General features: G+C 42.4%; 1 protein-coding gene across 4 annotated transcripts in view; it reads right to left on the bottom strand.

Annotated features, from left to right (window-relative positions):
- The window catches only part of CDK13 (cyclin dependent kinase 13), a 135,985-nt gene extending 122,088 nt beyond the window's left edge, over positions 1–13,897 (bottom strand). The window contains exon 1 of one of the 4 annotated variants that reach the window (XM_090287374.1): positions 11,636–13,897. In XM_090287374.1, coding sequence (XP_090143500.1) covers positions 11,636–12,858 — 1,223 coding nt within the window. In that variant the 5' untranslated portion in view covers positions 12,859–13,897. The remainder of the gene's footprint in view (positions 1–11,635) is intronic. The other 3 variants (XM_090287375.1, XM_090287376.1, XM_090287377.1) reach the window with 3 other exon arrangements.
- Positions 13,898–14,311: the final 414 nt, after the last annotated feature.

Here is a 14,311-nt window from a genome sequence, read left to right as displayed (position 1 = left end):
ATAGGACTGGCTAATTGAGGAAAGGGCATAAACTCAAGCACAGGGGGCATGCAATTCCACATTTTTTAAATAGTAAGGAGTCTAGACCAACAGGTACAGAGAACAAACAGATGGTTGCCAAAAGGGAGGGGACTCTTTTTTTAAAAAAAAAGAACCTGAGGTGTACTTTTATCTTATTCACTATTATCCTATTAAATTGCTCTACAGCTGCTATGGCAGTCATTACAGTGACCAGTGATTTAGACTTCTTGAGCAAAGGGCTTTAGGTAGGTTTCACTATTAAAATTTCCAGTTTTTATTATTAAAATCAACCTCAGATAGAACAATAGGCCTCCACAAGGAAATAATTCTTGAATTAAGAAGGGCTGTCAGTCCCATCATCAATGTTTCATTCATGAAAACCAGTATTTGGGAATTTATCAATCAATAAAACCAACGAGCACTCTAAGAATGAAAAACAATCTTATTTTAAGTAGCATATACAGTGCTGTGCAACCCTTTAAAAAGCTGCCTTTGTTCACTGAAGCACTGCTTTTAACAGCAAATACTAGAAGCAACTCAAGTGTCCATTTGAAACGGACTGGTTCAATAAACTATGAGGTAGCCTCCCACACAATGGAATACTAGGCAGCTCTGATAAAGGAATGCAGAAGCTCTTCCTATACCAACATGGGAAAATCCCAGAACATTCTGTTAAGGACACAAAGCAACTTACAGAACAGATTATACAACATGCTGCCTTTTGTATAAAACAGCAGGAAGGGAAATGAGAACATATATTCACATTTGCTTTTATTTACATAAACACTAGACAGGTATATGAGACACTGACTGGCATATAAGGGGCATGAGGGGAAATTCTATTCACCCACATCCAGTGGAGGGAGGGAGGGATGGAGGAAGGGAAGAAGAAAGGAAAGAAGGAACAAAGGAAGAAGGGAAGAAAGGAAGAAGAAAAAGAGAAAGAAAAGAAAAGAGAGGAGGGGCTGGGAAGAAAAGGGAAGGAGTCCAGTTTGTATTGTGATAAGCATATATAATGAAAAGGATAGTTTGGGTGAGTCTGGGGTAGGGAATCTTAAAAGCCCAGTTCAAGAATTTGATTCTGATAATATGTTTTATAGGAAAATGACAGAACCAAAGTGGTATTTTAAGATGTACAGGAGTAGCTCAGAGAGTAAAGGCCCAAAGCATGCAGACCCAACAGTAAGTCCATAAACTACGACATACAAGCTAAATAAGAGTGTACTAGAGACCACTGCAAAAGAACCAAGAGACCAAGCCATTTATTAGAAGTGGGGAAGGAGAAAAGATCAGTTATTACTAAAATTTGGGCAGGTGATGCCTAGGAGAAACTACTACCTCTTAAAATGCGTGCACACATGTGCAAATCAAAATCTTAAAACGTGAATAAGGTTAAAAGACAAACACATGAAAAATACTTGCTCATGACACACACACAAACGCACACAATTAATACAGTATTCCCTCACTTATCGCGGGTATTACGTTCTAGAACCCCCTGCGATAGGTGAAAATCCGCGAAGTAGGAACCTTACATTTATTTTAGTATTTATATATTTTAAGGCTTTATAAACCCTTCCCACACACTTATAAACCATTCCCAGTGCCTTATTAACCTTTCCCACTCCCTTATTAACCTTTTCCAAAGTTTTATAAACACTACTTATGTTCTTAAACATATTCTACACTCTTAAAACTACGTAACTTTAACAACATCTGTATACAGTACTGAAAAATCCCGCGACACAGCAAAAAATCTGCGATAAATAATTAAATATAATATATTTTTAAATCCCGTGATACAGTGAGGCCTCGATAAGTGAACTGTGATATAGAGGGACTACTGTATCTCTAACACAAAAAGGGCTCTTATAAATTATTAAGAAAGCAAACAAAAATTAATCAAGAAATTAGAACACCCAATAAATAGATAAAAATAAATTCAGCATTAGAAGATGTTAAAGAAATGCAAATGAAAACAATAACGGGTGACTGGCAATATTAACTGATGGTAGGACTGAAGAAATAGGTACTCCAAAACTGCTGAAGATATAAATTGATAAAAAGCCTTCTGAAGATTCATTACCAAAACTACAAATATGCATACCAGTTTTGACCCAACAATTCTACCCTTGGGAAACCCAATCAAGAAGAAATGGGACAACTGCACACAAAATTTGCAATACATACACATAGCAAAATAATAATAGTAGCAAAACAAGTGTGGCCCAAAAAGTTATGGTAAATCCATATAATGGAATACTAGGAGCCAATAAAAAGAATATACTGTGGAGTACAGGGTACAAAAGAGCATTGTAGGATGTTCACATTTATGTAAAATCGTTAAGTCCCTTTGCATACATACATAGAAAAATCTAGAAAACTGTTCATGAAAATGTCAAGAGTGATCATCTAAAGTGGTTGAACTCAGGGAGACTTTAATCTCTTACAGTTTTCTATACTAATTGAAAATTTCTACCATGAGCCTCTATTATCTTCGTAAACAAGTGAAAACTGACAAGCAATATCTGAAAAAAATGACTTCGAGAGGTAAAATAATTAACTTAATGTTAGATAAATTAAGTCTGGAGTGTCAATAAAATATCTCAGTGAGTGTCCCTATGCAACTGAAAATGAAGAAACAGAAAAGTCAAGAGGCATGCAGCCCATTAACTATTTTCAGTTCATCTCACTACCCTTTTCTTTTCCATTTTATAAAAATTCCAGTTTTTAACCTAAATTTTACCCTCTAATCTATGTTCATTTTATTTTCCAACTACATTAATAACACCAGATTATCTCACAATTTAGATGTGTGCAATTTAGAAATTTAAGGAATAAAAACCACTGCAAAGAAGTAATACTTCTGATTTTAGCTTGGTATTTTTGCTCCCAACACCCACTTTAAAGCTTACAAGTATCTACATATAATACAAAGCCAACCAAAAAGAAAATAATAACAAAAACTTAAGTGATATTTACAGAAAAAGTACACAATAAGAGAAAAAATAAAGTAGTCTTAAATAGTGACTGTTAAGCAACATCTATTTCAAACTGGTTTTTAAGAAACAACTACAATTTTTCAAGAGTTAAGAAATAAAAGCTTGATATGCAGTCTGCTCAGAAAATTATCACTAAAAGAACCAGATGATTTATCATAATCAGTACACAACAGAGTACAAATATAAATACCAGATCTGAATTTATTCTATTCATATTAAAAGTGATTCCAGGCATCCTCCACTCATTACCGTAAAGTAAAAGCTAGAAGACTCTTAAGTTCTCTCCTTATAAATCAAAGCACTTATTTTCCCCTAATAAAGTGTATGTGAATGAAAATAACAAGTTTAGAAACACAACTGCTATCTGTGCAAAGGTTGATGTACATTAATCTGTGAAAAAAAATGCTATCAATATTTCAATTAATTCAACCACTAATACACTTTGGAATTTGTCCTCTAGGAGCTTACAATCTAGCAAGGAAAACAAAAATGCAGTCAGCCAAATAATAAAAATATTAAACAGAATTTTTAAAAGCTCCCCAACAAAGATAAAGCAAAGTGCTGAAGGAATATAAGAAAGGAATGGAATTTTTCTAGATGAATGAAGAAAGGTCACAAGATGGTGAAATTCAAATTGGGTTTTGAATGCAAATCTCGAGGCAAAGAAATGAAAAAAGAGCATTACAAACTAAAATAACAGCAAGAGTAAAAATATAGAGAAATAAAAGTGCCTCTAAAAATAGAATTCTGATAGAATGGGACCAGAGAGTAAAAGGCATTACCTGATGATGCATTAAAAAGCTTGGACTTAATTCTATATAATTAAAGTGACACAATCTAACCAAGATTTTAGGATAACTCTACTAATAAAGAATGAATTAGGAAGAGAATAGATAAATCAGGAAGAATAGAATAATAACAGGAAGTGTGATAAAAAATTAAGGCCTTAAGTAAGGTGCTAGAAATGAATAAATATTAGCGTTTGAACAAAAATGTGGTAAGGACTGAGTAGATGTAAATGTCCAGTAAGGTTTGGTCAGAGAAGAAGAAAAACACAAGGCCATCTTGAGAATGAAAAGAGTGATTAAAGGTTTGGATACTTAAAAGAGTTCATCTCAATTTTCCTCCCTTCTGAGTGTTTCTGCATTTATTCTAGTATCCTATATTTTTGACACTTTTTAAAAGCATTTTATAATTTCATTTATCTAAGGATACTTACGACATTTCTATTAAGTACATACTAAATCAGTAGCATTTTATGAGTGCTATGAGCGTCTTTTTTTTAAATTCTGGAATGTCTTCATTTTATATATTTTAGAATACTAGTTTTTAGGAGAAAACACTAAATAATCCATGACAGAGGTACCCCATATATATGCATGTGAATACTAATAAATTCACTTATTTACATCTAGGGTCCACCCATCTTTAGATTCTTGGGTTATTGAAATTTTTCTGTAATTGAGGCTCTGCCAAATCTTGGTGGAACAGAACTTCCACAGGTTCAAAGAGAACCAATTATATATAACAATTTATTGTACTAATTGTGCCTGATCTGACTTGAGTGATTTCAGATTTAAAAAATCCCATTGGAAAACAACCATCGATAACTAAATGTAATTAAGGTCTTTAAGAAATGTTTTTAAAGCCCTGGCTGGTGTGGCTCAGAGGATTAACTGCTGACTTTCAAACCAAAGGGTCACTGATTCGATTCCCAGCCAGGGCTCATGCCTGGGTTGTGGGCGGATCATCACTTGGGAGTGTTTGAGAGACAACACACTGATGTTTCTCTCCCTCCCTTCCCCTCTCTCCAACAATAATTTTTTTTTAAAAAAGAAATGTTTTTAGCCTCATATTCATAAAAGCTACAAATTAGTAAAGACAAAATGAGCTCAGAGAATCTTTAGAAAAATGTTATTTTTTTTTTAATCCTCAAAGAGCTGCAATGACTGCCAGGAAAAAAGAAATTAATACATATATATTGAAACAGGTGTTGAATTTTAGCAAAGCAAATCACTATGTGATGTAGTCAGCTCCCTTGAATGCCAGGTGAGGTTCTATACAGCATAACATCAAGAGCGTGTACTTTAATACATCTCCTAAGGCAAGGGAAATAAAGGAAAGAATAAACAAATGGGACTACATCAAACTAAAAAGTTTCTGCTCAGCTAAAGAAAACATCAGCAAGATGCAAAGGAAACCAACCATATGGGAAAATATATTCGCCAATGACATCTCAGACAAGGGATTGATCTCCAAAATATATAAAGAACTCATACGACTCAACACCAAGAAGACAGACAACCCAATTAAAAAATGGGCAAAGGACCTGAACAAACACTTCTCCAAAGAAGACATACAGAGGGCCCATAGACATATGAAAGTATGCTCAACATCACTAGCCATCAGAGAGATGCAAATTAAAACCACAATGAGATACCACCTCACACCAGTCAAAATGGCAATCATCAACAAATCAACAAACAACTTGTGCTGGAGAGGATGCAGAGAAACGGGAACCCTGCTGCATTGCTGGTGGGAATGCAGATTGGTGCAGCCACTGTGGAAAACAGTTTGGAATTTCCTTAAAAAACTAAAAATGGAACTGCCTTTTGAACCAGCAATTCCATTGCTAGGATTATATCCAAAAAATCCCGAAACACCAATTCAAAAGAACCTATGCACTCCAATGTTCATAGCAGCACTGTTTACAATAGCCAAGTGCTGGAAACAACCTAAATGCCCATCTGTAGATGAGTGGATCAAAAAACTGTGGTACATTTACACAATGGAATTCTATGTAGCAGAAAGAAAGAAGGAACTTCTACCATTTGCAACAACATGGATGGAACTAGAGAAAATTATGCTTAGTGAAATAAGCCAGGCAACAAAAGAAAAATACCTTATGCTGTCACCTATTACAGGAAACTAATGAACAACACAAACAAATGAGCAAAATTGAACCAGAGGTATGTAAACAAGAAGTAGACTAACAGTAACAAGGGGGGCGGGGGGGAGGAAAAGAAACGTGTAAGGGGATGGGTCAAGTTAAAAAATATATATATATATGAATGACCCACAGACAGGTGCAACTGAGTGGGGACTAAATGTGGGGGAGGGGAGGGACAGGGTGCAGGGAAACAAGAGGGCTAAAAAAGTGAGACAACTGTAATGGAAAAACAAAAATTTTTTAGTGGGGGAAAAATGAAAATATGAAGAATGGAAATGCCAGTTCAGTGAATATTAGGACAAAGATTTTCCTTCACGTTGTATATTTTTCTCCCTATTTGATCCCTCCAGAGTTTGGCATTCTAAACAAGTAAGTAATGACATAAGTTCCTTTGCATAGAACTAATAAGACCAGTTGTCAACAGAGGTTCTTTTTTTTTTTTTTGACCAAGTCTTTGACTGGAATGTCAAGCCTAAAGGAAACATACTTGGGCTCAGATTGTTACCAGAAAGCCCTGAGGAACTGGGAATGACTTTCAAAGGTAATAAAAGCCCGTGAGATAAAAGGCCTGGTACCATGGTTGGTTGTGCGGTCCACAGCAATCTTTCCAGGGAAGGAACGAAGGTTGTTTTCCTGAAAGATGGCTAGAAGGGACCTTAAGGCACAAGGAAAGACCAGAAAGACTTGGAAAAAACAGGTGTGTACAGGCAAGGATGAATGCCAGATATGTGGCACAGCTTCTGTGCCCTGAAGAACAGACTGAAGGTCACCCCAAATATTCCTTGGGTAAGTTCCAGCAAAGCAGAGCTAAAGATCATAAGTGATCATTTGCTGCTCTTGATATGTTTATGCAAATGAACAGGATAAATTAAAAATGGACTTAATGTAGTCCCTTTAAAGACAAGGAGGGTAACCTTAGGGAGAAAAATTATTCAAGGAAAATCACAATGATCAGTAGTAGAGTATAAAACAGGGCAACTAACCGTCTTAAAAGTTTCTTCTCCAGATTTAGAGACTTGTTTGCGGGTTATGTTACATAAATTAACACGTGTTTTTTGTTTTCAAAGGACATAAGCCAATGATCGCATTACCTGAGTGATTATCTGTACGCATAAGCCTCACTTAATCCTCTCTGCAGCGCTGCCTCCTGAGACTCAACGGTTTGGCTGAACTAAATGGCTGGGTTGGGGAAGAATGGGGTGGTCTGTGGGCTTCACTTTAAAACGGGTTTCTCTTTTCTATCCTAATGGCTTGGACAGAAAAGGCCCAGAGGTCTGAGAGGGGGAAAAACCTAAACTATTTACCTCAGCCCAAACTAAGTATAATGGGCAAAAGGGTTTTGGACAGGCGAGATGTGCCTAGCACACCTTCTTACAAAGAAGCTTTTTTTTTTTTTTTTTTTTTTTCCCCTAATATGGAACATTGAAAAATTAATCCCTGCCCTTTGTCATCTAGTAGTTATGGATTGAATGATGTCTTTTAACCCTTTTCGCCAAATCTGTTGCCCCCAGAACACAACAAGGACACCAGCCTGTTAAACCAAGCACGCCGTTGACCGGAGACAGCCAACTGACCTGGAGTCTGCACGATCCTTCCCCATGTGGGAAGGCCACCCTCCCCTCCACACCCCCACTCTTATTAGGGTTTTCTGGACCCAAGGGTAGGTAGGACGACGACCATGTCCAGCTTGAAGCAGCTAGAGGAGCTTGAGACCTTCGCCCATTGTCCTTTACAAGATTACAAAGGGTCCTAATATTTGAGAGGGGGGGGGATAGTTAATTTTTATGAACCAGGGGTATGGACTTGGGGGGTATTGCTGGGGGAGGGGGGGCTGGGTGGAGGGGAACAAGGGGGAGAAAATTGGAACTGTTGTAACAATATAATCAATAAAAAACATTAAAAAAAAAAAAAGAAGAAAATAATTAAAAGAGCGTGTACTTTAGAATCACACCAATCCAAGCTGACCTTGGAACAAATCGCTAACTTTTTAAAAGTTTCCATTTTCCAAACATTGAATAGTGGTGTTTCCAACTACCATATGGGTTTTGGGGGTGAATGTACGTTAAGTATTTATTAATGCCTGGCACACAGCAAAACACGAGTGTTAGTATCACTCCCTGCCTCTCTTCATATACCCTCACATTCATTATAGGGCCAATGAGCAAAAAACCCAAGTAGTGAAGAAAATAAGATAAACTGATTATATAAGGGAAAAAGTAAAGCTAAGGAACTGATTAAAAGAAAAGCTTGCACAAAGAACTTAAGTGAAGATTCAGATTAAGGCAAAGATGATTTATTCTAGGAACTAACACCAAGAAAAATATCAAACCATGGTTTTAATACTAGTATTTTGAATGTGTATGCATTTCCTTAAAAATATCTACACTGAGAACTTATTACTATGTAAGCTCCATGTGGACTGGAAAAAGATCCAGTGCTATTTCCTGCAGCATAACACATGCGGTCCACAATATCTCATATGCTCAGTAAACATCATCTCTTCATTTACCCATTCAACAAGAGTCTACTTGTGTCAGACACTATGCTGAGCACTAGGATTTCAACGGTGGGTAAGACAGGCTAGTTGCCTTCATGGAGCGCCCAATCCAACAGTCTATTCATTAAACAACATCGGCCACCTACCACATTTACAAAATTCTTAAAGTAAATAAAACTTTTTGTATTAAACTGGACATGTGAGTTCAATGAATTGTTCCTAAACAATAATTAATACATTTGCTATATTTAAAAATCTTAACTTTTTTCAATCAACTATTTAGACTGTAAACTCTGGGCCCACATTTTAAGCAGGACATTTGACAAACTAGATATAATGTGGAAAATCTAAAAGCCATACCTTATGAAAAATGAGGTTTTTGGCCAAGGGAAGACTCAGAAGACATGGCAACTGTCTTTACATTTTAAAGAGGTAGAATACAGGTTTGCTCCCTATCATTCCAAACTGTTATACTTGAAGTAATAGATAGAAGTGACACAGGTGTATTTGTTTCAATATGAAGAATTCTAACAATTCAAGCTATTCAATATCTCAATTGCATCAGATTTCTGTAACAGTCCACACTATTTCTATACTTTACAAAATGTAAATTTTCATTTAATTCTTGAAATTAAAAAAATAAATAAATAAACTCACAAGTATTTCCCTGCTATGGTGTAGGAAACTGAGTCTCCAGGGTCTTGCTAAGACTAGAACTGGAGTCCCAAATCCAATTAAACAGGCTGTCTTCAAAACAACATCTTCCCTCCTCTAGACATATTCAGGCACACACCAAAAGGCCAGCTGTCAAGAATGTTGGCTAAGATATACTAAAGCTTATTCCAAACCCAATCCTTTAGAAATACTCGTCGGCAGCTGTCCGTCTCGAGAGACGATGGTGTAGCTTCTTAAGAGTCTATTTGCACCGCCGAGAATGGCTGTGCAGTCCAACTCGGGAGTGACACGGTATCTGTCTCCTCCCGTGTTGAATCGACATCTTGCGATGTCGCTGGAGTGTCCTCTCCAGTGAAGCTGAAGCTACAGAGCCTGGGCAGGGTGATATGGAGGGTCTGCTGTTGCCCATGCAGCAGACCCCCCCTCTCTTCGCAGCTGAAGGATCCAAGGGAAAGACGGAGTCCATACAGCTTGGCTTCAGGTGCGCCGCAGGAGTTGCCGGTGTTGACTACAACGTCAAACCGCCTTAGGGACTCCGGCTCCGGATTTTCTGTCGGGGTTTACTCCCTTAGCCTTTCCCCTGAAGAGGTATGCCGCAAGGCAGCGGAGGTTTTTTGGAGTCAGAGTTTTCCTTCTCTGATGTGCCCTGACTGGAAGATCGAACCAGCGACACTTAGCTCGCAGGCCGACGCTCAATCCACTGAGCCAAACCAGCCAGGGGTGTTAGAAATACTAGTGGTCAATATAAACATCATGAAAATATTTCAGTAATGAATGGTGCTCTAGAAAGCAAGCTTCAGGAGGGCAAGGACCTTGTCTTTCTTCACTGCCATATCCCAGTCCCCAAACAGTATCTGGCATATAATACATGCTCAATAAATATTTGCTAAATATGAGTAATTCTAATCACACATAATATAAACAAAACACATAGCACTATTAGATAAATTAAGGAACCAGCTAAAGTATTCAGCAACTAAAAAGCCTAATAAACACAAAATCAATTCTTAAAATTGTATCATATACTTAAAATTGCTATCTAAAGTCCTGAAACTTAGTCTAATCAGTTTTCAAAACAAATTCAATTAAAAACAACAAAAAACAGCAAACCTTTTGGCAAACCTAAAATATCTTAACTAAAAATAAAATATAAGGTCTTACAAGATGTAGAGGATAAATCTGGTGAAATGACTTTTCAGTGTTCAATCTTTGCTTAAAGTATCAATCAACTAGCATTTGAAGTGTGCCTGAATATTGAAATGAAGAGATTTATAGAGCTGTTTTGGTTTAAAGACAAACTCATACCTTCATCTCTCTCTACTCACAACTTTACAAACATTTACTAATCAAAAACATCTGCTAACTAGGTATATATAGTACTATACTAAGAGGCAACATAACTTATACACAGAGGTACTCAGCATGCATTTGGCATTACTGAAAACTAAAACCAACAGGGAAATAACAATCGTTTTGCAAAATTCTAAACTATAAGGCCTAGAATTTCCAGACATCTTAAGGAATATGAAAACATGCAAAATACTCAAAATTTAATTTTTAATTTACTTTGCTTAACAGATAAGTATATATCAATGCTCACACTTTTGGGGAGAATAGTGTAACAAGCAAGGTCTAATAACTATATGAAAGATTTACTCCAATTTCACTAGATTAAATCATACCTTTTAAAGATTTCTGAATAAAAATCCTCATATTAAAGGTCTGTTTAACTTTAAAGTAAGTATAAATAGTAACTTAAGTTTGGAATGTTCTAAACCATTCACTTGGTTACACTGGACTGCATCAGCTAGATTAATTTATGTTATTAGCAACTGGGTGTCATTACAATTAACAGAAACCACAATCTTGTCATTTTTCTACTTTTTGAAATTCGGACCTTGAAAGACTGCATAAGAAACTATTCCACACAAGAATATCTCAAAATGAATTATCTTTCTGATTATCAGAATTTACAACTGTTAAGTTTTTTTCATATATTAAAAGAATACACTTTAGAGAAAGGCTGCTTTCCCATCGTCGACACATTTACAATCTATATCTAATTCTGACATCAGCACGTGACTCATATTATATTATCCTTTATAATGTTGACTCTAAACCGTATTCCATTCCTAAGTCTCCAACAATGAAACCTCTCAGTCTTCAAAATAATGGCAAATGAATTGTGCTGCAAAAACAAAGAGCTGTTGAGAGAAACCTGATAGTACATTAAAGCAACAAGTTTAACTTTGAACTCTTCCTTATATATCTTCCTTACCAGAGAGAAGAAATCTCAGTTGGACCTGTTGCTCTTTTCCTCCAACCCCCTAAAAGGTGTCTGTCATAGGCGCCAAAACGCTTCTTGATACTTGAAGAGTGTCCGAAGATGGGTTTTCTAGTCTCGGGTGGTTTTTAAAGAGCCCGATTCTTTCCCTGCCTCCGAGGATCTGGCCAGCCTAGCCAAAGACAAACGCTAGACAGCCGACTCACCTGATCACAGGGCTGTAAGGGCTCCTGGAGCGACGCCAGCTACTGCTGCTGTAGGGGCTGGGAGACACGTCGCCGCCCCGCTCGTACGAGCTGTGGCGGCTGTAGCTGGGGGACCGGCGGCGGCTGTAGGGGCTCGGGGAGCGCGGCAAACGCCGCGAATAGGGGCTGCTGCCACCTCCTGCTGGGCTGGGGGACTTGCGGCTCCTCAGGCTCTGCGAGGCCCTGTGGGACACCGGGCTGTCGTCCCGGCCTCCCAGTGGGCTCAGGGACCGCTGCCGCCTCCGATAGGCCTTGGGCTCGGTCTTGTCCTCCCGGTAGGCCTTGGGCGGCTCCTTGTAGGCCGAAGGCGGTTCCTTGGACGACTTAGTCCGGCTCCGGTGAGCCTTCAGGTCTCGGTCCTTGCGGCTACTACTACTACTAGACGTAGCCGAGGCGCTTTTCCGGCGGCCGCCGCTACTGCTGCTACTGCCTCCGCTCTTGGTTGCCTCGGCCCGCTCCTCGCCGCTGTGGCTGTGGCGGCTGCGGGACTTTGAGGCCTCACTGCCGCCCCGCTGCCCGTCTCGCCGCCGGTGCTCGCGATGGCGCTCCTTGCTGCGGCCGCTACTGCGGCGGCGGTCCCGGCGGGGCCTGCGCCCCGACCCCTCCCCGCGTCTCTGGGTGCCGGAGGAGGAGGCCGGACTCCCGCCGCTGCCCGCCGTTCCCCCGGCAGCCGTCGCCGCCGTTGCCGCGCTGGCCCCCCCCAGCAGCAGCCCCTGCTCGGACTGGGAGCTCACATCCTCGTATTCCACCAGCGGGGTCACACCCCCGCCGCTACTAGCACCGCCACCGCCGTCCTGCTGCGGCTGGGGCAGCGAGAAGACCCGACGCTTCTCCGCCTCCTGCCCGGCGCGGGGCCCGCGGCGCCGCTTCTGCCGCCCTCCTGGGCGCCTCTTGCCTCTCGTCAGCCGCTTGACCTCCAGAGGGGGGCACGGGCTGAAGCAAGAGGAGGAGGCCGCGGCAGCGGCGGCGGCTGCGGCGGCGGCGGCCGTGCCGGGAGCAGCCAGGAAGAGCAGAGGCGGCGGGGGCGGCGGCGGTTGCAGGAGCTGCGGCTGCAGGAGCGGCAACAGCAGCGGCGGCTGCTGAGGGGACAGGAATCGCCTCCGCTTGCGGCGTTCCTCCAACTTCTTCTCCGCCCAGCTCAGGCCCCCGCCTCCCCCCAGCGCCGTGTCCGAGCTGCTCGGCATTGCCTAGAGCTAGCCGCAGAGAGCGGCGCGGGTGCGGCCTCCTCCCGGGTCAGATCCTGGCCATCTCTCTCGCCGGAAACGACCACAGAGGAGACGGCGGAGGGACACTGAGCACCAGGGTCCGGAAGACACGCCACGATAATCCCGGTCGGGACTCGGGTCCCTGGGTTCCAGGTCACAGTGGAGTACGCAGCGGCCTCCAGGCCTGAAGGCAGCAGGAATCCGGACGGCAGGGGTCCTGACCGTGCTAGTCGCCCTAAGGTTCAGCAGCAAAAACACCAGATGCTCAGGGCGCTGACCTGCGAGTGATTCCGGAGTCCTCCAAGTGCCCCCGGGGCTTGGGGAGCGGCCTTAGCCGCGCTCTGCTCTAGCAGCGCAACGCGGAAGTACCACCTTCAGTGCCGCTTCACTCCATCGCGCCCTGACGTTGGGTGCGAGTTCAAGGGAAGAGAGTGGGCAAGACACCAACACGCCTCCGCCAGCGCCTCCTCCGCGTCGACGTCGTCCTCCAGGGGTGGCAGCGACACACGGCGAGTGCCGCGGCAGTAGTTTCGTCCTGACAACTCCTGGCCTAGGGCCTCGCGCACTCTGCGGCCCGCGGGACGGGCGGCGGAGCGAGGGGGAGGCGACCGAGCTGCGGCTCTCGGTTGGGGCTGCGAGTGTGCGGGGCTGAGCGGAGGGCTGTTTCCGGGGAGAGAGAAGGCGGGGAGGGCGTTTCTGAGTCTGTGGCGACGGGTATGAGCCCCGACTTTCTTCTTCCTCCGCCGGCGAGAGTAAAGGTGGCGGAACTACCAGTCTCCTCCGCTCCCTCCCCTCCCACGAGTAGGCCTCTGGTGTGTACGGCCGGCCCCGGCTCGCTCCTCCCCTTCCCTCCGCTCCTCGTCAGGAGGAGCGAGGGCAACAGAACTTGCTGGTTGGGGCCCAACCTTCACAACCCCTCCTCGCCCCGCTCTTTCGGCCTTTCCTCGGTCCTGACGCAAAGCCGGGAGCGCGCACGCGAGTCACGCTCCGAGAAAGCCGAAGGTGAGTGGTGTCGGGGGCAAAGGAGGCGGGAACAAAGTTGCTCGCACCGGCGTGCTCGCTCCCGCTAGCGACGGTCTTTGTGACCGGACGTGGTGTAACCTACAAACCTCTACTTCCGGTGAGGGTGGGACTACATGTGAAGGAGGCTTAAAGAAAGAAGCTTGGTGCGGCGCCCGCTGCTGTCGCTTGAGACCACAATGATGGCATGCTAGCGGTCCCTGTTGCTAGCGGGCCAACGCCCAATACTGGCTCCTACTGTTCGCAGGCGCCAGACCGACTGCCTGTTGAAAGGTCACAGCAAGAGACATGAATCTGAGGACTTTGACAAGAATAATGCCGTTAGTGGCCCTTTAGCTTAGGCAGTTAACCCATCATCTACCCTCTGCCAAACCACGGGTTTGGAACAGCCGAGAGAGTGGAGCAGCACCCT

The sequence above is a fragment of the Furipterus horrens genome, unplaced genomic scaffold (assembly GCF_987537825.1).
Source record: "Furipterus horrens unplaced genomic scaffold, mFurHor1.1.pri manual_scaffold_9, whole genome shotgun sequence".
Taxonomy (NCBI): Eukaryota; Metazoa; Chordata; class Mammalia; order Chiroptera; family Furipteridae; genus Furipterus; species Furipterus horrens.
The sequence above is the reverse complement of the archived record's forward strand: the minus strand, read 5'-3'. Positions and strand labels throughout refer to the sequence as shown.